Consider the following 22,111-nt stretch of genomic DNA (forward strand, 5'->3'; position numbering starts at 1 on the left):
ATATAAACAAACATAATATCTCTCTTAGGTACACCATTAATTTTAATATAAAACAAACACATTTTATATTACTTCTACTGCAGTAAGAACTTATGCTTCATTATGAAAAATCAGGTAAATATCATGATTTTTTTAACATCTGCTGTCATGGCAATGACATGAGATGACAATTATAACCAGAAGGTGGCGTTACTGACCCACATGCTTGATTTCAGTAACCCATTGCTCTATAATTTTGTTATAATTTTGGAAATATACTTACCTAGAAAAATGAAAGATGAGCCATTTTTAAATCCACTTTTTAAGTGTTCGTTTTTGCAGTGTTGCCACATTTTGCTTAAAAAGAGTGTTATAATGAAAAGACTAAGTATACATAATTTTGTAGCCTATCATTTATTTAAAACATGACTATTCAGTAATTCTAATGCCTCAAACTAATAAAGAAAAAAGTCAACAAAACAAGGGTAATAAACATGACATATTTTGCAATGGTAAACAAGTAGTAAAGAAATAAAAAAAGAATGTCAGAAAACCAAGTAACAAACAGTACATAAGCAATGGTTAAATCTTGTTTAAACCTTCGTGCTGCATTCTTGGCAATGAGCTGTCATAACAGCGTGTGACCCGCAAATGTATTTGTTACACCCACTGCATGTCAAACTTGTTTTTGTGTCCTTCTTTCGGTCACACATCTGACACCTTTTCCTCTTCCCTGGGGTCACTGGTGCGAGATAACTGTCTTTGATCGGCAAAGTGCTTCCTTGTGCTTCCATCACCATATTCTGAGAAGCTGGAGTGCGGGGAATATTTTCCCGTCTTTTCATGAGAGGAGCCACCAGAGCTTTCCCTAGCTCTTCCAGAAAGAGCCTCCTTCTGTATTTCTTCCCTTCGTTCCATGAATGATTTATTTCCATCCACAACACAAATGCATTGTAGGCAGAGACATCCAACATGTTGAAGAAAATCACCATGGGCCAACGAGATGTCTTCCTTTGGCAGGTGTAAGTAGCAACAAGCTAGAAACAAAATGACACACACAAAACACCAAAGCTTTAGCTTATCATCTGACATTTAATTTCACTTTAAATGTGGCATATGGCCTTGAATAAAAAAATAATAAATAATGCAAAGTAGCAAAATACCTTGTCAAGGTTGTCAACTCCACCTTTGGTGTGGTTGTAGTCTAGGATTATCTCTGGCTTCTTGTGATCTTTGTTGCTTACTTTGTCATCTCTGTGGAAAGTGCTCATCAAAAGCACATTAGTATTTTTTCTGGGACAGTAGGACACAAGAGTGTGCGTATCAGTGAAGGCGAACATGGATGATAATCGTGTCCTGTTCTTCATTGACAGGAGCGCAGGTGGGAGCTCAGGTTTGTTTGATCTGACGGTTCCAATCATGGTCATTTTCCTTCGGAGCAGCTCCTGGCCGAGGGCGTACGATGTGAAGAAGTTGTCACATGTGATGGTGTGTCCCTCTAGACCATCTGTCATGTCCAGGACCACTCGCATTCCCTGGTTCTTTTCTGACTTGCCGTCGGCAGCTTTGCCAGTGTAGATCTGCAGGTTCCACGCGTAGCTCGATCTGGAATCGCATGCTGCCCAAATTTTAATTCCATACTTGCCCGGTTTACTCGGCATGTATTGTTTGAAGGGACAGCGACCTCTGAAACCGACCAGGCACTCGCCCACAGTAACGTTTGGGCCTGGATTGTATAAGAGTGGCAGGCGTTGGACCCATTTATCCCAGATGGTCCTTACTGGTGCCAGCTTGTCTTTTTTCTGTTGGCTATGCTTTTTGCCCTTTTTGTCAAAGCAGAAAATCCTTGACAAATTCTTAAAACTTTTCAGTGACATGGTAGCACGAAAAATTGGCCTTCCAGACTCAGCGTGCCATAAGCTATCTATGGCCTCATGGTGGGATCGATACACGCCTGCCAGAATCAACACACCAAGAAAGGCCTGTAAGTCTGTCCAGTCCAGGTTCTTCCAGGCAGCACCAGACACACGTTTCCCCTCTAAATTGGTCATTTCAATCAAAATCTGTTTAATATCATCTGGGAAAAACAATTCAAATGTTGATCTTATATCTTTAGCATTGGCACGTGCCAACTTGGTTGGTCCAGGGGTCATTCTGATGATACGATGAGCTGGAAATCTCCCTGGTTTTCTCTGAGATTTTGAAGTCCACGATATGTTTCCGTTTTTGGATTGATAAGCCGTCTCTGTGTCAGCAGTGACCTCTGACTCTTCCTCTGACTCTTCTCCATCAGTAGAGTGGTAGTCTGGTTCGAACTCTGTATTGTCCTCTGTTTCAGAAACTTCATCAGAGAGCTCCATATCCAGTTCTGCTTCTCCATCGAAATCCCTTTCCTCTTCCAGCCATTCAGTACTTGTCGTACGTAGGGTCGCATATTTTTTCTTTTCCATCCCTCCATCACTTGTCATATGTTGGGCCACGTCTCTTTCCTCTTCCATTCTTCCATCACTTGTTGTATCTAAGGTCGAATCTCTTTCCTCTTGCATTCCTCCATCACTTGTCATATGTTGGGCCACGTCTCTTTCCTCTTCCATTCCTCCATCACTTGTTGTATCTAGGGTTGAATCTCTTTCTTCTTGCATTCCTCCATCACTTGTCATATGTAGGGCTGTGTCTCCTTTCATACTTCCATGACTTGTTGCATTTAGGAACTCATCCCTTTCTACTTTCATTCCTCCATAACTGATCATATTGAGAGTCCCGTCTGCTTCCTCTACCATCTCTTCATCACATGTCATATGTAGGGAAACATTTCTTTCCACTTTCATCCCTTCATCTCTAGTTGTATGAAGAGTCCTGTCTTTTTCCTCTTCCACCCCTTTATCACTTGTCTTACGTAGGATTGTATCTCTTTCCTCTTTCATAACTCCATCACTTTTCACTTGTGGGGTCACATCACTTTCTTCATCACTAAACTCTAATAGAAGAGCCGGGTTCTTAGCAACATTAGGCCGTCTCTCCATTGTGCAGCTTCAGAATGAACTGCAAGCAAGGTCCAAGGAAGCCACATTTATAACCTTACAATAAAACATGTATTTAAAACCAGTTTGGGAGGACATTTTGCTGTCCTAACTATGAAAATTAAAAGCTCATGAATGTGCCAGATTATGCTTTCCTTTAAAGGGATCGTTCACCCAAAAAAATAAAATTCTATAATTAATTACTAACCCTCATGTTGGTTCAAATCTGTAAGACCTTCGTTCAACTTTTGAACACAAATTAAGATATTTTTAGCTTTCTGATCATCCAAAGATTGCAAGGGTACTAACACGCCCAGAAGCGTAGAAAGGAAATCGTTAAATAATACATATGACATCAGTGTTTCAATTGTTACTTTACAAAGTTATGAGAATACTTTTTTTTGTGCAAAGAATACAAAAATTAAATTACTCAACAATTCTTCTCCTCTACGTCTCCTTGGTGCAATTTTGTCACGACCCATGCTTTCTTTTTGCACAAAAAGTATTCTTGTAACTTCATAAAATTATGATTCAACCAGTGATGACACATGGACTATTTTAACGATTTCCTCACTATTTTTCTGTGCACTGACCATGGTAGTACCTTTGTCATCTATGGAGGGTCAGAAAGCTCTCGGATTTCATCAAAAATATCTTAATTTCTTTTCCGAAGATGGTCTTAAGGGTTTGGAACAACATGAGGGTGAGTAATTAATGAAAGAATGTTAATTTTTGGGTGAACTGTCCCTTTAAATCTAATCATTTACATCGGTATGTGTGATAGTAATTTCATTATGCGGCCCTCCTCACACATAATTAAACAGATTTTGACAAATAAAGTAGAGATAAATGGTTAGGTGTGTTCGACTTATGCATCGCTTTACAAACTGATCAGCATCTAACCTGAAGGAGTGCATATTGGTTAGAACTACTGGCCATCTTGAGACAATGGAGAAGTTGTCAACCACTTCGTTGGAATTTAAATAGAATGAGCTTTTTCTTAACTTTATTCTTGTACATACAGGCACTGTATTAAGCAATGCATCAAGTACTGAATAAAAAGTGTTCAACATCTATGTTTATGACAAATTTTGCATCTGATCCATTTCACCTAATATAGTAGCAAACACCACACAAGCATCACTATAGGAAGTAAATAGTGCTCAACTTTACATTTTCAACACTGCCCCCGACTGCAAGCAGCAAATCTCAAGTGGTGAAATGCGTGGAATTTGACCTAATCCAGCTCCACCTAAGTAGGCCTAATGGGTTGAGTTTGATCTAGCTAGGTTTAAAGGTTGCTTAGGGATAGGGATGTCATGAGCAGCACCTTCTGGCAAATCTTGTTGATCTGTTGAATTAAAGGAACACTCCACTTCAAAAAAATAAATAAAAATAGGCTCAATTTCCAACTCCACTAGAGTTAAACAGTTGAGTTTTACCATTTTTGAATCCATTCAGCTGATCTCTACGTCTGGTGATAGCACTTTAAGCTTAGCTTAGCATAAATCATTAGACCGTTAGCATCTCGCTCCAAAATGACCAAAGAGTTTCTATATTTTTCCTATTTAAAACCTGACTTTTCTGTAGTTACATTGTGTACTACGACAGAGGGAAAATGAAAAGTTGAGATTTTCTACCATGGGTGCAGCAGGCGCAGTGATATTACCCAACGCCTGAAAATAGTCCCACGCTAGTGTGTGTAGTTGCAGCAGTAGAGTCTGGGAACATGACGTCAGCAACGCAATGCATTCTGGGACTTTAGGACACGGGCGCTGCTGTATGTATTGGATTGGATTGATAATAGACTGTTTTGTTTGCTCTCTACAGCTAAAAAATTAGTTACAATGGTAAAACCTTGTTGTGTAATTAACTGCCATACTCGTACTCATGACCGGCATGGAAAAATAATTTGAATGGAGCGCGATTTTTCAGCTTTCCCGCTGGAAAACCGCACCTTGATCCCAGGTCTCCGAGTTAACAAAGCTGCGTCACATAGCTTGGTTAACAGCAGTAAGAAGGAAAAGAAGGATTGTCCCTTTGGTCTGATATATACACACGTATGTATGTGAATTTATATATATATAAAAATATACAGAAATGTACGTTATATAAACAACTTTTTTTTGGATGTGATTAATCGATTTGACAGACTTACATTAAGTGTTACCTATGCATGAACCACATCTCCTGCATTATCAGTGTTATGCATATTGCATACCACCTGTTACAGTACTAAACGGCATAATTGATCAATTCTGTATCTCTTTATTTGTGCATCATAACACACTGAGGTTAATTTGTACAGTTTACAATAATGCATATTAAAATGTAAAGGGGCCGTGTAACTCGCTCATTGATGCGGAAAATGTGTAGGTTCTGCACCCATCCATTTGTAAATTGCAGGTGAGACTCGAGAGATTTATCATTTTTAAACTGATCAGAGGTGTACGCTCTGACACTACAAACAAGGTAAGAAAACACATTGGGGAAGGTTACGAGCGGCAGCTCTTTAAGATCATCTGATCACTCTTTGTGTTCGTGCAGATTGAGTTCGTTGATTGTCTTGATTTTTTTCTAAATACTGCATCTTTTCTTCCTTGTTGAGTTTTTCTTTATATGTAATCTTACACTTGATCTGTATGTCATGTCACTTTCACTTTTACTGATAAGCGTGTCCCAAAAAATGGCCGCGACTACCCAGAATGCAATGCGCAGTGACGTAGTTTCCCAAGCTCTATAGCAGAGTAGCTGGGGACTATTTTCAGGTGCTGCGTAATATCAGCTGATCGACTGAATGGATTAGAAAACAGTAAAACGTCTCCGGTTACTATCGTAACCTTGGTTCCCTGAGAGGCGGGAACGAGACATTACGTCAGCTAAGACGTATATGGGAACTCTTCCCTTCTCCACTTTCACTGAAATCTTATTGGCTAACGCCAGCTGGGGACAGCTGGCCAATTGAGGCGAAGCATGCAAATACTGGCGGGTCAGCGGGCAGTATAAAATGCATGGGCGCGAAAATTACGTCAGAATCACGACTGAACGCTAGCACAGCTGATCAAACAGCGACCACGGCGGCTAACGTAATGTCTCGTTCCCGCCTCTCAGGGAACCGAGGTTACGATAGTAACCGGAGACGTTCCCTCCCGAGGCGGTAACTCAACATTAGGTCAGCTAAGACGTATATGGGAACTGTATAAAATCCCGCCGTGAGAGCAGTGAAGATAAGCCCTGAACGGAGTCAATCACCCCCACACATAAGCAGTACAGTTCTAGCCAATAGCCGTGTCGCTAAGAGTGCTTGCATTTGATAGGCGGAACTAGACCATTGAGACATCTGCTCCGAGCCTAACAAAATTTGCATAATTTCAAGCAATATATCCAAATCTGCACTAGCCAGGGCAGACACAAAGCAATAAGCACTTGAGCATGAGAGTTAAACAGAGTCGACGGCGTTTGCGGTGACTACTGCATAAACCATATAATCCATAACACAGAGTTAGCAGCCATGGTAACTACTGTATAGCTGGTTATTACAGAATGAATAAAACTTAACTCACCGAAAGTACATGTGACGCTACAGAGCGTACATCCAGCTTGTAAAACCTGGCGATTGTGTTCTGGGAAGACCAGCCAGCAGCAAAACACAAATACTGGACAGACATACCTCTAGACCAGGCCCATCAGGAAGCATTTATATTGTCCTCGCAGAATGAGCTCTGATGTTGAGGGGATAATCACGTCACGTCAGGGAGACGGCTCGATGGCGCGCTGGCTCTCTCGCGGCGCGGGGTCCTCAACTGACCCTGACGTTTCCTCCCAGGCTCTTACCACTGCTGGATTCGGTCGAAACGAGCATCCGGTTCAGAGCAGGGTGCCACGGTGGGCTATTTAGCTAGTCTTAGAGCCTGACGAGGTGCACAAGAGCAGAACCTCAAAGATGAAGGCTGGAGTGAGCGACGGGTATCGTGTGGCTCATCGTCTTGGCGCGCTTTCTGCGTCTCTGAGAAGAGCTCCATGACGTCATCAAAGAGGCCTGAGGGAGCAACTGGAATGTTTAGGAGCGTGCTACGGTCCGCGTCTTCCAGGACAGCTAGGGTAAGCCATAGGTGCCTGTAAGGACGACCATGAGCCCCATGAAATGGCTGAGCAGAGCGCTAGTAGCCATCAGCGCGAGATCAGTTGCCGCACGCAGATCCCTGATGATGTCAGCGCTACTGTGCCGCCGTCTGCCTGAAACACCTAGAGTATTGCCCTGAAGAACAGAAGCTGTCTTCCTTCAGAAGTATAGGCTTTGTTCGTCTAAGGGCCGTGAACTGCACGGCTTGGAAGGCAGGCTGTGGTCCGAACCAAATGCAGAGGGAGACGGGCACAGGTGTGCTGTAACGGTCTCCTCGACGGGGGGAGGGTTTCCGCCCCATCCTCGTGCGTGAACATGGCCTGCGTAGCAGAGTGGGTGCGGGCCGATTGGGGTTCAGCCCACAACTTCACCACGAGCTCTTGCATGCCTCAATGCCGTCTGGTAGCAGCTCGACTGGAGGAGCCACGAGTCCAGTTACCTTCCACAGGCTCGTCAGGTGCGTTTTGCAAGTGAAACCCAGCTCTGTGACGGCCTTTCCGAAGACCCTGATGAACTCCTCCTGGATGTCTGCAGGGCCCTCTTGGTCAGGGCGGTCTTTTTTTCCAAACCTTTTCCGACGTCGAAAGCGACATGGAGTCGTTTTGCTCGCCAGCTCCGAAGAGGACGAAGTTCGCGGGGCGGAAGCTATTGTCCACCACATCTACGGGCGGGGGAGGGCCCACCAGCGGCTCGCTGGCGGCAGTGGGCCTCATTCCCGCTATTTTCCGAGCCACTGGCTCTGAGGGGGCGCACTGGCGCACGTGTGGTCCGTGTGAGAAACCCAGGCAGGTCCCACAGAACTGGTGAAGGTCCGAATCTAGCATTAGCAGCCATCGGATGCGGAAAGGAAAACAGGGTGAGTGGTCCTCTATTGCAACTTCCATGATGACTTAGATAAGACTTCTAGCGTGAAGAAAGAGATTCTGACGTAATTTTCGCACCCATGAATTTTATACTGCCCGCTGACCCGCCAGTATTTGCATGCTTCGCGTCAATTGGCCAGCTGTCCCCAGCTGGCGTTAGCCAATAAGATTTCAGTGAAAGTGGAGAAGGGAAGAGTTCCCATATACGTCTTAGCTGACGTAATGTTGAGTTACCGCCTCGAGAGGGAACTCAAGTGTTAACTTTAGGGGAGTTGGAAAATGAGCCTATTTTCAAAAAAGTGGAGTGTTCATTTAAGCTGCAGCCAAAGTTGAACGTACAGATTTTACACATTAACCAAATGTCAGATTGTTCTAAGCCAATGAGCATTGTGCTTTTAGTTTACTCAGCTGGTTTTAAAAATTGTGACTGCCTTGCAGAACATTTACAGTTACATTTTAACACAAGTAAACATGACATCACTGCAAATCGGATATCTGACAACATTATACTGCTTTTAAGTTGGGAAAATGTATATATATATATATATATATATATATATATATATATATATATATATATATATATATATACACACACACACACACACACATTGGACAACGTTTAATAAAAATGTCCTGTTATTACTGTGTTATACTGTCATTCATGTCTTTGTTTGTGTCTTAAATTGTGCCTTACTGGTCGATTTTATTTGACAATTTGTTTACGAATTGCTCTGTTGTATTCCACCGGGAAGGCGAACCTTTCTTTCTTTTTATAGCGACAATACACAATGTGTATGTAAATGGTTCAAATCGACCAGGTCTTATGTAGGCTATATATAGGAAGTTGTACCTGCTTAACGTACATTGACTGAACGGAACTGAGAGGGTTAAAACGAACAAAATGGCATCAGCTGTATTGTGAAAAGATGTAGGCTGTTTTCTTTTGGTGTAAAACGATGAAACGCATCATAACATTCGTAAATCGCTTAGGCCAAAAATAAACGTCGGTGAGGAATTCAATTCAGGCTCTGTGTGTATCTTACCTTATACAAGAAGTTTCGTGTTGGACACAAATCCAGTCCTTTGGTTTCCTGGTCTTCCCGTCTGCGTGACGAACACAGATGCATGTGATTAGCACACAACACTAGCGCTGCATCCAGACGAAAAAATCCATGTGTTGATTACTGCAAAATCTACTGCTGTGTCCATATTATTGCAATCTATCAGTAAAGCAGCAGTCCTCATGTTCAGCGCATGCGCACTGTGGTGACGTACATGCACAGTCAAGTCATGCAGATGTTGCACACAACGGAATCATTATCTGAAGAATATTTTCGATACTCCCCGAATGCGCTATGAGGGATTTATTGAATATGCACACGACACTATTTCAATCAAAAACTGACCCTTTGAAATCAATAGCGTCATGGGCGATTTTATATATTTTTTTTTTATGTAAACGATTGAATATTTTAAACTAATATTTTAAATTTGAATACTTATATAAAAATCATAAAGGTGGTAGTTCCTCATTCCCCATTTAAGGAGCCATGCGACTGTATATCATAGAGTATCTTTTGTAATGTACAAATGTAATATGTAATGCATGCAGCATGAATAAATTATAAAATTAATTACACAATTTAACCATCAGACACTGTTCATTACAGACTCTTCCTAATGTAATATAGTAAACATTTCCTTAAACTGAAAATTTTGGAATATATATGCATTTGAAACAACTGACAAGACACAGAGCACACATAATTTTATAGCCTTTTATTTATTAAAAAAATATTCAGTGACTCTGATGAAGTAAACTAATGAAAATATTAGATAAGTAAATGGCATATATTTTCCAGTGGTAAACATGTTAGTAAAGAGTTAGGGTTAGGGTGAGCAGCAGGAAAATAAGTGCTATAAAAACTGTTAAACAAACAGCATATAAGCCAAGTTTTGTTTCAAGGGGTGATATCACGTTGCTAAACAGAACATTAATTTTGAGTCTTTGTTGTAATGACATTTTATGTTTAAGGCTCAAAAAACACATTTTCCACATACTGTGCATTATTGTTTCTTCTCCATGCTCCGCCTTTCTGAAACGTGTCGATTTTTACAAAGCTCATCGTTCTGAAAAGAGAGGTGTTCTCTGATTGGCCAGCTATCCAGTGCATTGTGATTGGCCGACTACCTCAAGCGTGTGACGGAAATGTTAGGTCAAACAAAGTATTTTCATTTTTTGCAACAAAACACACAGCATCTTCACAACATGGCGGGGACAGCAAGGATAAAGTTATGCCTTCTATGGCATTATGCAAATCTTCCCACATCAATAGACATGTAGGGGTGCATATAAAAAAGGGGTTTTAGGCATGGACGAATCTTAACTTTAATCAAGAATATCTATTTGGGTTTGAGACTTTAGTCTTTGCAACTTCAGGGATCTTATCTATTCACAAACAGCTTGTAACACTCCAAAGAGAAAGGAAAACTTGAAATTGCATCATATGATCCCTTTAAACCTTCTTGCATGCGTAGCAGTAAGACGTTATAATAGCATGTGTCTTGCAAATGTAAATGTTACACTGACTGCATATCATACTAGTTTTTGTGTCCTTCTTTGCCTCACAGACCTGACACCTTTTCCTCTTGCTGGGGCTTGATATTGGGGAGGAGACAGGTTTTTTGGCTGTAGAAGAACAAGCTCTTGCTTCCATCACCATATTCTGAGAGGCTGGCGTGCGGGGAGCATAATGCCGTCTTTTCATGAAGGGAGCCACCAGAGCTTCCCCTAGTTCTTCCAGGAAGAGCCTCCTTCTAATGGTTTTCCCTTTGTGCCATGAAGGATTCATCTCCGTCCACAATACAAATGCATTGTAGGCAGACACGTCCAACATGTTGAAGAAAATCACCATGGGCCAACGAGCTGTCTTTCTTTGGCAGGTGTAAGTGCCAACAAGCTGAAAGTGAAATTACAAACAAAACATTTACAATATGTGCATCTGACAGATGTTTTCATCCAAAGTGACAGTGTATTCAAGGTATACATTTAAATTTCATCAGTTTCTGCCTTCCCTGGCAATCCAACACATGATCTTAGCATTGCTTTAGCTCACCAGCTGACAACTGAATTCACTTTATTTGTGCCATTTGTTCTTACCCCACATTCAAAGACAAAGCTTAAGCCTAGTACAAGACTAAAATTTAAATCTGTGCTGTTTCAACTTAAGGTGAGACACTGCAGGTGAATAGGGTAAAGAAATTAACAAATATCGCCTTACTTACTCAGTTGATTAATTACATTGATAATTGCAGAAAAAAATGTATTGCTAGTTTCTAAAATGTTTGATTTAATCTGCAAATAAGGCATTATTTAATGAAATATGCACTGATTTAAATACATTTCTAGTACAAAAATCTAAACACTGGATGAAGTCAGTTTCTAAATGGTTTAATTTTTAAAAAATGTTTTTACAGAGGGAATTTGGGGTATCTCTTTTTTTTGTTCACTCCATAAATCAGAAAACACTGTATTTCGACAATTGTTTGGGGAATAAAATGTTGTATATAATCAAGCAAATGATATTTGAACAAATCCCTGTGTAAAAACATTCAGGATATAGACAGGACTAAAAATGTAAAGTTTTGTATATGTAAGTGCTACTGAAGTGGAAATGTATGGCTCAGTGTAGGAGAAAAACTCATTCTGAGAAAACGACCTATACAAATATGCATTTTAATTTAAATCTGTTGACACAGATTAAGTGCTATAAAAGAAACACTTAACAGTGTCTTTTGAATGTTTTCTTTCCACTAGTCTGAAAAAACACTTTATAAAAAATAAAAAAGGCCAAAGTCTCAAACTTGACAGGTGTATGAAAAACAGTGTTTTTGCCTGCAGTGTCTTCCCTGAAAAAAAAAACTTCCACTGACTGATATGTCAGTGCCATTGTTTTACCTCAAGATGCACACCAGTAATGTTTAATGTTAAAATACTTACATTTGCTTATTGAACTATGGCCTAATCCTGGCTTAGTCTAAGCTCTGTCTGTGAAACCAGGCTTTAAATTTGGAAAGAAAACAAAGTAGCGACAGATATTTCTTTACATATTATGACGTATGTCTGATTGTAATAGATTAATGATAAAGAAAAAATATCTATAATTAGCATTTAAACATAGATCACTTCATGCAGAACATGTCTAAATAATACAAAGTAGCAAAATACCTTGTCAAGGTTGTCAACTCCGCCTTTGGTGTGGTTGTAGTCTAGGATTATCTCTGGCTTCTTGTGATCTTTGTCACTTACTTTGTCATCTCTGTGAATTGTGCTCATCAAAAGCACATTTTTATTTTTTCTGGGACAGTAGGACACAAGAGTGTGCGTATCAGTGAAGGCGAACATGGATGATAATCGTGTCCTGTTCTTCATTGACAGGAGCGCAGGTGGGAGCTCAGGCTTGTTTGATCTGACAGTTCCAATCATGGTCATTTTCCTTCGGAGCAGCTCCTGGCCGAGGGCGTACGACGTGAAGAAGTTGTCACATGTGATGGTGTGTCCCTCTAGACCATCTGTCATGTCCAGGACCACTCGCATTCCCTGGTTCTTTTCTGACTTGCCGTCGGCAGCTTTGCCAGTGTAGATCTGCAGGTTCCACGCGTAGCTCGATCTGGAATCGCATGCTGCCCAAATTTTAATTCCATACTTGCCCGGTTTACTCGGCATGTATTGTTTGAAGGGACAGCGACCTCTGAAACGGACCAGGCACTCGTCCACAGTAACGTTTGGGCCTGGATTGTATAAGAATGGCAGGCGTTGGACCCATTTATTCCAGATGTTCCTTACTGGTGCCAGCTTGTCACTTTTCTTTTGGTCCAGCTCTTCATCTTTTTTATAAAAGCAGAAGACCCTAGAAAATTCTCGAAAAGTCTTCAATGGCATCGTAGCACGAAAAATTGCCCTCCCCGATACACCATGCCATAAGCTACCCATTGCCTCATGGTGGGATCGATACACGCCTGCCAGAAGCAACAGACCAAGGAAGGCCTGTAAGTCTGTCCAGTCCAGGTTCTTCCAGGCAGCACCAAACACACGTTTCCCCTCTAAATTGGTCATTTCAATCAAAATTTGTTTAATATCATCTGGGAAAAACAATTCAAATGTTGATATTATATCTTTAGCATTGGCACATGCAAACTTGGTTGGTCCAGGGGTCATTCTGATGATACGATGAGCTGGAAATCTTCCTTGTTGTCTCTGAGGCGGAGTTTTTGAAGTCCACGATATGTTTCCGTTTTTGGACTGATAAGCTGTCTCTGTGTCAGCAGTGACCTCTGACTCTTCCTCTGACTCTTCTCCATCAGTAGAGTGGTAGTCTGGATCGAACTCTGTATTGTCCTCTGTTTCAGAAACTTCATCAGAGAGCTCCATATCCAGTTCTGCTTCTCCATCGAGATCCCTTTCCTCTTCCATCCCTTCATCACTTGTTGTATGTAGGGTAACATGTGTTTCTTCTTCTATCCCTCCATCACTTGTTGTATGTAGAGTTGTGTCTCTTTCCTCCTCCAACCCTCCATCACTTGTCGTATGCAGTGTCGCATCGGTTTCCTCTTCCATCCCTCCATTGCTTGTCATATGTAGGGTTGTGTCTATTTCCTTGTTTATCCCTAGATCACTTGTTGTATGTAGAGTCAAATTTCGTTCCTCCTCCATCCCTCCATCACTTGTCACATATAGGGTTATGTATCTTTCTTCTTCCAACTCTTGATCACTTGTTGTATGTAGGGTTGCATCTATTTCCTTTTCCATCCCTTCATCGTTTGTCATATGTAGGGTTGTGTCTATTTCCTTTTTTATCCCTAGATCACTTGTTGTATGTAGAGTCAAATTTCGTTCCTCCTCCATCCCTCCATCACTTGTCACATGTAGGGTTGTGTATCTTTCTTCTTCCAACTCTTGATCACTTGTTGTATGTAGGGTTGCATCTATATCCTTTTCCATCCCTTCATCACTTGTTAAATGTAGAGTCAAATTTCGTTCCTCTTCCATCCCTCCATCACTTGTCATATTTAGAGTTATGTCTATTTCCTTTTTTATCCTTAGATCACTTGTTGTATGTAGAGTCATGTTTTGTTCCTCCTCCATCCCTCCATCATCTGTCATATGTAGGGTTGTGTCTCTTTCCTTTTCCATCCTTCCATCACTTGTCTTACGTAGGGTTGTGTATCTTTCTTCTTCCAACTCTCGATCACTTGTTGAATGTAGGGTTGCATCTTTTTCCTTTTCCATCCCTCCATCACCTGTCATATGTAGGGTTGTGTCTATTTCATTTTTTATCCCTAGATCACTTGTTGTATGTAGAGTCAAATTCCGTTCCTCCTCCATCCCTCCATCACTTGTCATATGTAGGGTTGTGTATATTTCCTTTTTTATCCCTAGATCACTTGTCAAATGTAGGGTTGTGTATCTTTCTTCTTCCAACTCTTGATCACTTGTTGTATGTAGGGTTGCATCTATTTCCTTTTTCATCCCTTCATCGCTTGTTAAATATAGGGTTGTGTCTATTTCCTTTTTTATCCCTAGATCACTTGTATGTAGAGTCAAATTTCGTTCCTCTTCCATCCCTCCATCACTTGTCATTTGTAGGGTTGTGTCTCTTTCCTTTTCCATCCCTCTATCACTTGTCATATGTAGGGTTGTGTCTATTTCCTCCTCCATCCCTCCATCACCTGTCATATGTAGGGTTGTGTCTCTTTCCTTTTCTTTCCCTCTATCACTTGTTGTATGTAGGGTTGCATCTATTTCCTTTTCCATCCCACCATCAATTGTCATAGATAGGGTCGAGTCTCGTTCCTCTTCCATCACTCCATGACTTGCACATAAGGTCCTTCCATCATTTGTATGTAAAGTCACCTTTCTTTCATCTTCAATTCCTCCATCACTTGTAGAATACAGGGCTGCGTCTCTTTCCTCTTCACTGGACTCGTATAAATGAACCGGGGACTCCACATCACTAAACCGTCTCTTCATTGTATAGATACAGAATTAACTGCAAGCAAGATTCAGGGAAGTCACATTTTTTATTTTATTTGTCACACATGATAGGGTCAAATGTCCTCTAATATTAAAAGTTCATAAATAAACTTTTTTTTTTTGTAAGGACAACACATTAATCCATATTTCTGTAAATGTGCTAGTGTTAGCCAGTCAGCTAATTTTTAACTGGAGTACTTTGGCAAGATTAAACTCTTTAAAGGGTTAGTTCACCCAGATAGCAAATTTATGTAATTAATAACTTACCCTCATGTTGTTTCAAAACCATAAGACCTCCGTTTATCTTTGGAACACAGTTTTACGATATTTTAGATTTAGTCCGAGAGCTCTCAGTCCCTCCATTGAAGCTGTGTGTACGGTATACTGTCCATGTCCAGAAAGGTAAGAAAACATCATCAAAGTAGTCCATGTGACATCAGAGGTTCACTTAGAATATTTTGAAGCATCGAAAATACATTTTGGTCAAAAAATAGCAAAAACGACGACTTTATATCATCAAAGTAGTCCATGTGACATCAGAGGTTCACTTAGAATATTTTGAAGCATCGAAAATACATTTTGGTCAAAAAATAGCAAAAACGACGACTTTATTCAGCAATGTCTTCTCTTCCGTGTCTGTTGTGAGAGAGAGTTTAAATCAAAGCAGTCTGAATATCCGGTTCGCGAGCAAATCATTCAGTTCACCAAATCGAACTGAATCGTTTTAAACGGTTCGCATCTCTAATACTCATTAATCCACAAATTACTTAAGCTGTTAACTTTTTTAATGTGGCTGACACTCCCTCTGAGTTCAAACAAACCAATATCCCGGTGGAATTCATTTACTCAAACAGTACACTGACTGAACTGATGTGAATAGAGAACTGAAGATGAACACCGAGCTGAGCCAGATAACGAACAAAACATTGACTCGTTCACGAGTCAAGAACCGTTTCTGTCAGAAGCGTCAGATTCGTGAACCGAGGAGCTGATGATACTGCGCATGTGTGATTCAGCGTGAAGCAGACCGACACACAGGGCATCTGAACCGAACTGATTCTTTTGGTGATTGATTCTGAACTGATTCCGTGATAATGTTATGAGCGCGGTTAAACCGAAGGCTTGAGTCAAGGGCAATCATCGCAAATGACGTCATTACGTCGAGCGCTAAAGAACCGGTGAACCGTTTTCTTCAACCGGTTTATTGAATCGAACTGTCCGAAAGAACTACTGGTGATCCGAACACAGATGCAACCGGTTCTTCACTCGTGAACGAGTCAGTCTATTGTTTGTTATCTGGCTCGGCTATTAAAATATCTTAAACTGTGTTCCAAAGATAAACGGAGGTTTTACGGGTTTGAAGTAACATGAGGGTAAGTTATTAATTACATAAATTTGCTATCTGGGCGAACTAACCCTTTAAGATATCAAGAACCATAAACAAAAAGCATTGTGACAATGGTACTAACACTATAACAACAATCCACATTTTCACACAATCAGCCATACACAAGCAACAACACACAACTTTCAGTAGGTATATCAAGCGTGATCGAAAACATTAACCATACATTGATCTTAGCTCGCTGTCAGGTTAGGGAAAGTTAACAGTGGATAAATGAAAAATGATCATGTCTGTTTTTTTAAAAGCCAGGCAGACATGCGCTCAAGCAATGATGTCGATGCCCCATGTGAATGTTCAGATACAGTTTGCAATATGACATGTCAACGAGTTGCCGTCACTGTGTATTATTCGTCATGTGAAGCAGTGGCAGAAATGCAGGAAGTTGGATGCTGCCATTCTATGCTGCCATCTCCAACGCGTATAGCTACAGTACTAGCAGTATATTGTATTTTCCATTTTATTGACTTATGGATCACAACAACACAAGCTTGTTTCTGCAATGACGCTTATGTTTTATCATATTTTACATCTAGTCATATGACTAATTTGATTTGGGCTGACAGTCTGAATGAGGCTTAAGTGGACTGCAAAGTGGACTTTACAGGGTATTCTGCCATTTTAAGTGTTATTACAATCTGGGATTGAACATGTTTTGTTCGAAGGGCACCGCAAACTGCATAGGTAATCGCCATTGCGCACCATGTTACCAATTCGATAGAGCAGAGCTTTTGAAAGAGTATTTTAAACTTATTTTCAAGACTCTGCAATGGAGGGTTTGCAATGAATGTTGTTATTATTATATTATGTTGTTATTATGTTATATTTGCATACTGTATTCTATGAATTGAAAGTAAAACCGGTGAGAATCTGTTTGCTGAGATAATCTAATGTATTCACCTCTCAGATGTGGCATATCAAGATGCTGATTAGACAGCATGATTATTGACAGGTGTGCATTAGCTGGCCCCAGTAAAAGGCCACTCTAAAATGTAAATTTTTATCACACATCACAATGCCACAGATCTCACAAGTTTTGAGGGAGCATGCATGCTGACTGCAGGAATGTCCACCAGAGCTTTTGCCCGTGAATTGAATGTCAATTTCTCTACCAGAGAATTTGGCAGTACATCCAACCGGCCTCACAACCGCAGACCACACTTTCGCAATCTGTTCCCATGGATTTGTAAACTGTAGCCTACTCACGGATTCATGCAGCAAGCTCCTACGTGTTAACTTACAGCTTTAAAGGGGGGGGTGAAATGCTCGTTTTCACTCAATATCTTGTTAATCTTGAGTACCTATAGAGTAGTACTGCATCTTTCATAACTCCAAAAAGTCTTTAGTTTTATTATATTCATAAGAGAAAGATAGTCTGTACCAATTTTTCCCGAAAAAAAAAACACGACCGACTGGAGGCGTGACGTGTGGGCGGAGCTAAAAAATCACGAGCGCCAGTAGGCTTTTTCGTTGAGAGCGTTTGGAAGCTGTGACATTATCGTGAGGACAAAACCATCATCCAAAACAAACCATGGCTAACAGTCAGATTCAGCCATTTATTTAAGATCCAGAATCAGATCCCGAGGCTGAAACTGAACGAGAGCAGCAGCAGCAGCAACGACTCGCTCCGAGCGGGGCTCGAACCCGGGTCTCCGGCATGGGAGGCGGAAGCACTAACAAGGAATCAGAGATATTTTAAGCAGTTTTACTGACCGCCTGCGGTTCCAACACACGATCGTGACCCTTTTTCGTTGGGATTGCATCATCCTTAAGAAATAAACGATACGCAAATCCGTCGTCAAACTGGGCCTTGTTTGTAAAACAAGCATCTTCGAAATGCAGGGAACAAACACAAACACTTGCACAACTCCGTTGATGCTCTGTAAAAATAAACTCCATCCACTGGTCCCTTAATGCTGTTTTTTCTTTGGTAATCTGTGCAGGGTTGTCTTGCCCTGGCAACAAAAAACACACTCCTTTTGTGACATTTCGCGACGCTCTCGCTCTGATCAGTGTGCTCAGCCTCTCAGTGCTCTGCTATACGGGAGCGCGCGCTCTTCCCGCAGACGTGCCCTTACGACCCATATAAGGAAATTCCGCTCCATCTAACGTCACACAGAGCCATACTCAAAAAAAACTTTCAGAAACTTGTGAAAACCGGAAGGAGTATTTTTGGAACAGAAATACTCCTTCAAATGTACAACTTAATTTTTGAAACTTTGTCCATGTTTAGCATGGGAATCCAACTCTTTAACAGTGTAAAAAACTCAGTATGCATGAAATAGCATTTCACCCCCCCTTTAATGAATATTATTATGTGGGATGGGTCTACAGCAAACTGATTCTCTGTATGTTTTTCTCATACAGGTGAAACATTGTTGAAAACATGCAGCCTGTCTCTACTGTATAGTCACCGGGTTTCAGTCAGCTCCTTAGCATGATAACATATATTTCATTTTTAAACAGGATATATATATATATATATATATATATATATATATATATATATATATATCTCTGTGTGTGTATGTGTGTTTCTCAAAATTTATTCTGAATAATTCAGATTGTTTTCATTTATTTATTTCAAAATGTTTTGTGTTATGTTGTCCATTGTTGATAGTTTTCATACTTAAGCTGTGAAAGGAACATTTTAAGGGCTCAAACTGCTTTTATGATGCAGAAGCCACTTTAGTTTTTGATTCTGAATATATTATTCAGGTGTTTTGTTATTTATTTCAGAAATCCTTGTGATATGCAATATTCAGTTTGTGCTTGTCTGACTTAATCAAAATAGTGTTTAAAAATGACTTTCTGTTTTACTTTGTGTTTGTATAGACCATAACGCATAAAAGCGCATTAATGGGAACATTAAAGAAAGTTCTTTTAAAAAAAATTAAAAAGTTACTTTTAACAGTAATGCATATTTCTTAGTAACTATCACAACACTGGTGTTGTCATAACATTCACCTTTGATATTGAAAATTTTTCTTTTTTGAGAGCCTAGGAGCCCAAATTCGGACCCAGAACAATAAAACCCACAGAAGAGGTGGGAGTTAAAAGGAGGAATCTTTATATTTACCAAACTGCAGGGAGAGGAAGAGTATATAAGTCATGATCTGCAAGATTAACCACAATCTGATGTGATCCGACCACCTCAGAGAAAACCTGTGTTGAGCTGCTGCAAGAGCTTTTGAAGCACAGCAGCTGTGGTCAAAGAGTTCTCGTGTGTTCGAGTCAGTCAGTTCGGAGTTCGGAGCGGGATCACAAATCATTTGAGTCAGTTTGGGGATCACAAATCATTTTTATTCAGTTCGGCAGTTCGGAGCGGGATCGCGAATCATTTGAGTCAGTTCGGCAGTTCGGAGCATGATCGCGAATCATTTGAGTAAGTTTGGGGAATCATTTGAATCAGTTTGGGAGTTCGGAGCGGGTTCGCGAATCATTTGAATCAGTTTGGGAGTTCGGAGCGGGTTCGCGAATCATTTGAGTCAGTTTGGGAGTTCAAAGCGGGATCGCGAATCATTTGAGTTTGGGGATCGCGAATCATTTATATTCAGTTCGGAGTTCGGAGCGGGATCGCGAATCATTTGAGCGGTTTGGGAATCGCGAATCATTTTTATTCAGTTCGGCCGTTCGGAGCGGGATCGCGAATCATTTGAGTCAGTTTGGGGATCGCGAATCATTTTTATTCAGTTCGGAGTTCGGAGCGGGATCGCGAATCATTTGAGTCAGTTCGGCAGTTCGGAGCGGGATCGCGAATCATTTAAGTTCGTTTAGGAATCGCGAATCATTTTTATTCAGTTCGGCAGTTCGGAGCGGGATCGCGAATCATTTGAGTCAGTTCGGCAATTCGGAGCGGGACCGTGAATCATTTGATTGAATCATTATATATATATATATATATATATATATATATATATATATATATATATATATATATATATATATATATATATATATATATATATATATATATATATATGCTGCCTTGCTCTCCCATTTTGGCATGTCTTACAGAGATGATCACCTGTGGCTGTTTCTAGCAGTTTCTAGTCATTTATTTATTAACTGATCTAACTCTCTGTTCTCTGGATCAACTGTGGCATATGCTGCATTTTGTGCTTGTATGCTTTTATTTGTGTCGCTTTATGCATGGCATCTATAGCTACTCTTAAAACCAAGCCAATAAATTTAATCTCATTCTTAATGTTTGAGTACTGACAAAAAGAAAAAAGAGAAGGAAATAAAATGTCATAGCGTCATTCTTCATTTGCGTCTGTTCTGTATTAATGTGCATGATTGGTTTATATTATTTGACATTGTTTCACAATTGCTGTTCTCAGACATCTCATTTGTTTATTCATTTAGTTTGCAATGGTCGATCTAATCCCACATTGAACACCACAGTCACAGACATGTGTGTTCAGATGGCTAGTGTACAGTGTAGGAAAAGTCACCAAGCCTTAATAGATTATATTATATCTGCTGGAGTCCTATCTGATTAAAATGACCGAACAAAACGGAAGGCACAAAATGGCAGCACCTGGAATGTGAAAAGATCCTTCCACATGTGCATCAGATCTTTTGCACATATTGCGCAATCAGTTTTTTGTGTGTATGATATAATACTATGAAACATATGTTTGGAAACGCATATTTCGAATAAAAATGTTAATTTAATGCAAATCAAGCGCTGAATCTTACCTTATACGATGTTGTGTACTGGACACAAATCCTGCACTTTCCGTGTATTGCAGAAGCTTTCGGTCTGCACACAGATGCTTTCGGTCTGCACACAAATGCATCAGATTACCACGCAACACGAGCGCTGCATTCAGACGTTTAGGTGCAGATATTACCATATCATAAGTAATATTATAATGAATCAAATAATGAATCAAATATAGCAGTCCTCATGTCCAGTGCATGCGCCCTCTGGTGATTCATATGCACACAGTCATACAGATATTGCACACAATGGAATCATGTCTGAAGAACAATGTCGAAGTTCTCCAATTGTTAGATAAGGAAATTTGAGAATATGCATGTGACAATATTGGAGCGTTGCAATCAATATGGTCATGGGCTGTTTTTTATATATGTGTTTGGGAAGTTAAATATTGGATTCCATTATAAGCTGCATAGCCTAAAGCACAAATGAAACAGCTATGCATACACATAACTGTCTGATAATCTCTTAATTATTGTTGAGGAATGTATCAGTAGCTATGGTAAAATCATAGGTTGCAGGTTCAGAATAGGCCTAATAAATTTAATTTAATAAATAAATAAATTAAACCTGTGTAAAGGTACATGGAGTTTATTATCAGACAAGTAGTTACTATCAGAGATAGTGTTGAAACATATCAGCTAGTTAATGATTGATTGATTGATATTCGATCTTTAATCACTGTGCGCTCTCTTGTGGTCAGAAAAGAAAAAAATGCGACATTAATTCCGGTCTTTCAACTTTGATTAAAAATAATTAATTAATTTATTCAGTAATACATGAAAGACAACACAACAATGCAAAAAATAATACAATTTACTGAATTTATATATTATATTTAAATATAATATATATATAATATTATATATATATATATATATATATATATATATATATATATATATATATATATATATATATATATATATATATATATTTAAATATATATTTTTATATTA

The 22,111-nt window shown here is 39.9% G+C and overlaps 2 protein-coding genes across 3 annotated transcripts; both read right to left on the minus strand.

Annotated features, from left to right (window-relative positions):
* Nucleotides 1-377: 377 nt before the first annotated feature.
* LOC113110357 (piggyBac transposable element-derived protein 4-like) lies at nucleotides 378-9,263 on the minus strand. Of its 2 annotated transcripts, none has more exons than XM_026274531.1 (3): nucleotides 9,032-9,263; nucleotides 1,143-3,021; nucleotides 378-1,016 (listed from the first exon to the last, which is right to left on the minus strand). In XM_026274531.1, exons 2-3 carry the CDS (start codon nucleotides 3,000-3,002, stop codon nucleotides 573-575), a joined length of 2,304 nt encoding a protein of 767 aa, XP_026130316.1. In that variant the 5' UTR covers nucleotides 3,003-3,021; nucleotides 9,032-9,263; the 3' UTR covers nucleotides 378-572. The 2 variants fall into 2 exon arrangements, with proteins under 2 accessions (XP_026130316.1, XP_026130317.1); XM_026274532.1 differs by having other exon boundaries at nucleotides 1,143-3,056.
* Nucleotides 9,264-10,184: 921 nt separating this feature from the next.
* On the minus strand, nucleotides 10,185-21,395 carry LOC113110355 (titin homolog). The gene is made up of 3 exons (XM_026274530.1): nucleotides 21,128-21,395; nucleotides 12,217-15,037; nucleotides 10,185-10,948 (listed from the first exon to the last, which is right to left on the minus strand). Exons 2-3 carry the CDS (start codon nucleotides 15,016-15,018, stop codon nucleotides 10,505-10,507), a joined length of 3,246 nt encoding a protein of 1,081 aa, XP_026130315.1. The 5' UTR covers nucleotides 15,019-15,037; nucleotides 21,128-21,395; the 3' UTR covers nucleotides 10,185-10,504.
* Nucleotides 21,396-22,111: the final 716 nt, after the last annotated feature.

The sequence above is a fragment of the Carassius auratus genome, chromosome 10 (assembly GCF_003368295.1).
Source record: "Carassius auratus strain Wakin chromosome 10, ASM336829v1, whole genome shotgun sequence".
NCBI classification, from domain to species: domain Eukaryota; kingdom Metazoa; phylum Chordata; class Actinopteri; order Cypriniformes; family Cyprinidae; genus Carassius; species Carassius auratus.

Bases quoted from the DNA above. Each gene is read 5' to 3' on its own strand.
- LOC113110355 (XM_026274530.1), bottom strand. From the start codon at position 15,018: ATGAAGAGACGGTTTAGTGATGTGGAGTCCCCGGTTCATTTATACGAG. The intron at 10,949-12,216 runs GTATTTTGCTAC...TTTCACTTTCAG, and splicing joins GAGTTGACAACCTTGACAAG to CTTGTTGGCACTTACACCTG.
- LOC113110357 (XM_026274531.1), bottom strand. From the start codon at position 3,002: ATGGAGAGACGGCCTAATGTTGCTAAGAACCCGGCTCTTCTATTAGAG. The intron at 1,017-1,142 runs GTATTTTGCTAC...TTTTGTTTCTAG, and splicing joins GAGTTGACAACCTTGACAAG to CTTGTTGCTACTTACACCTG.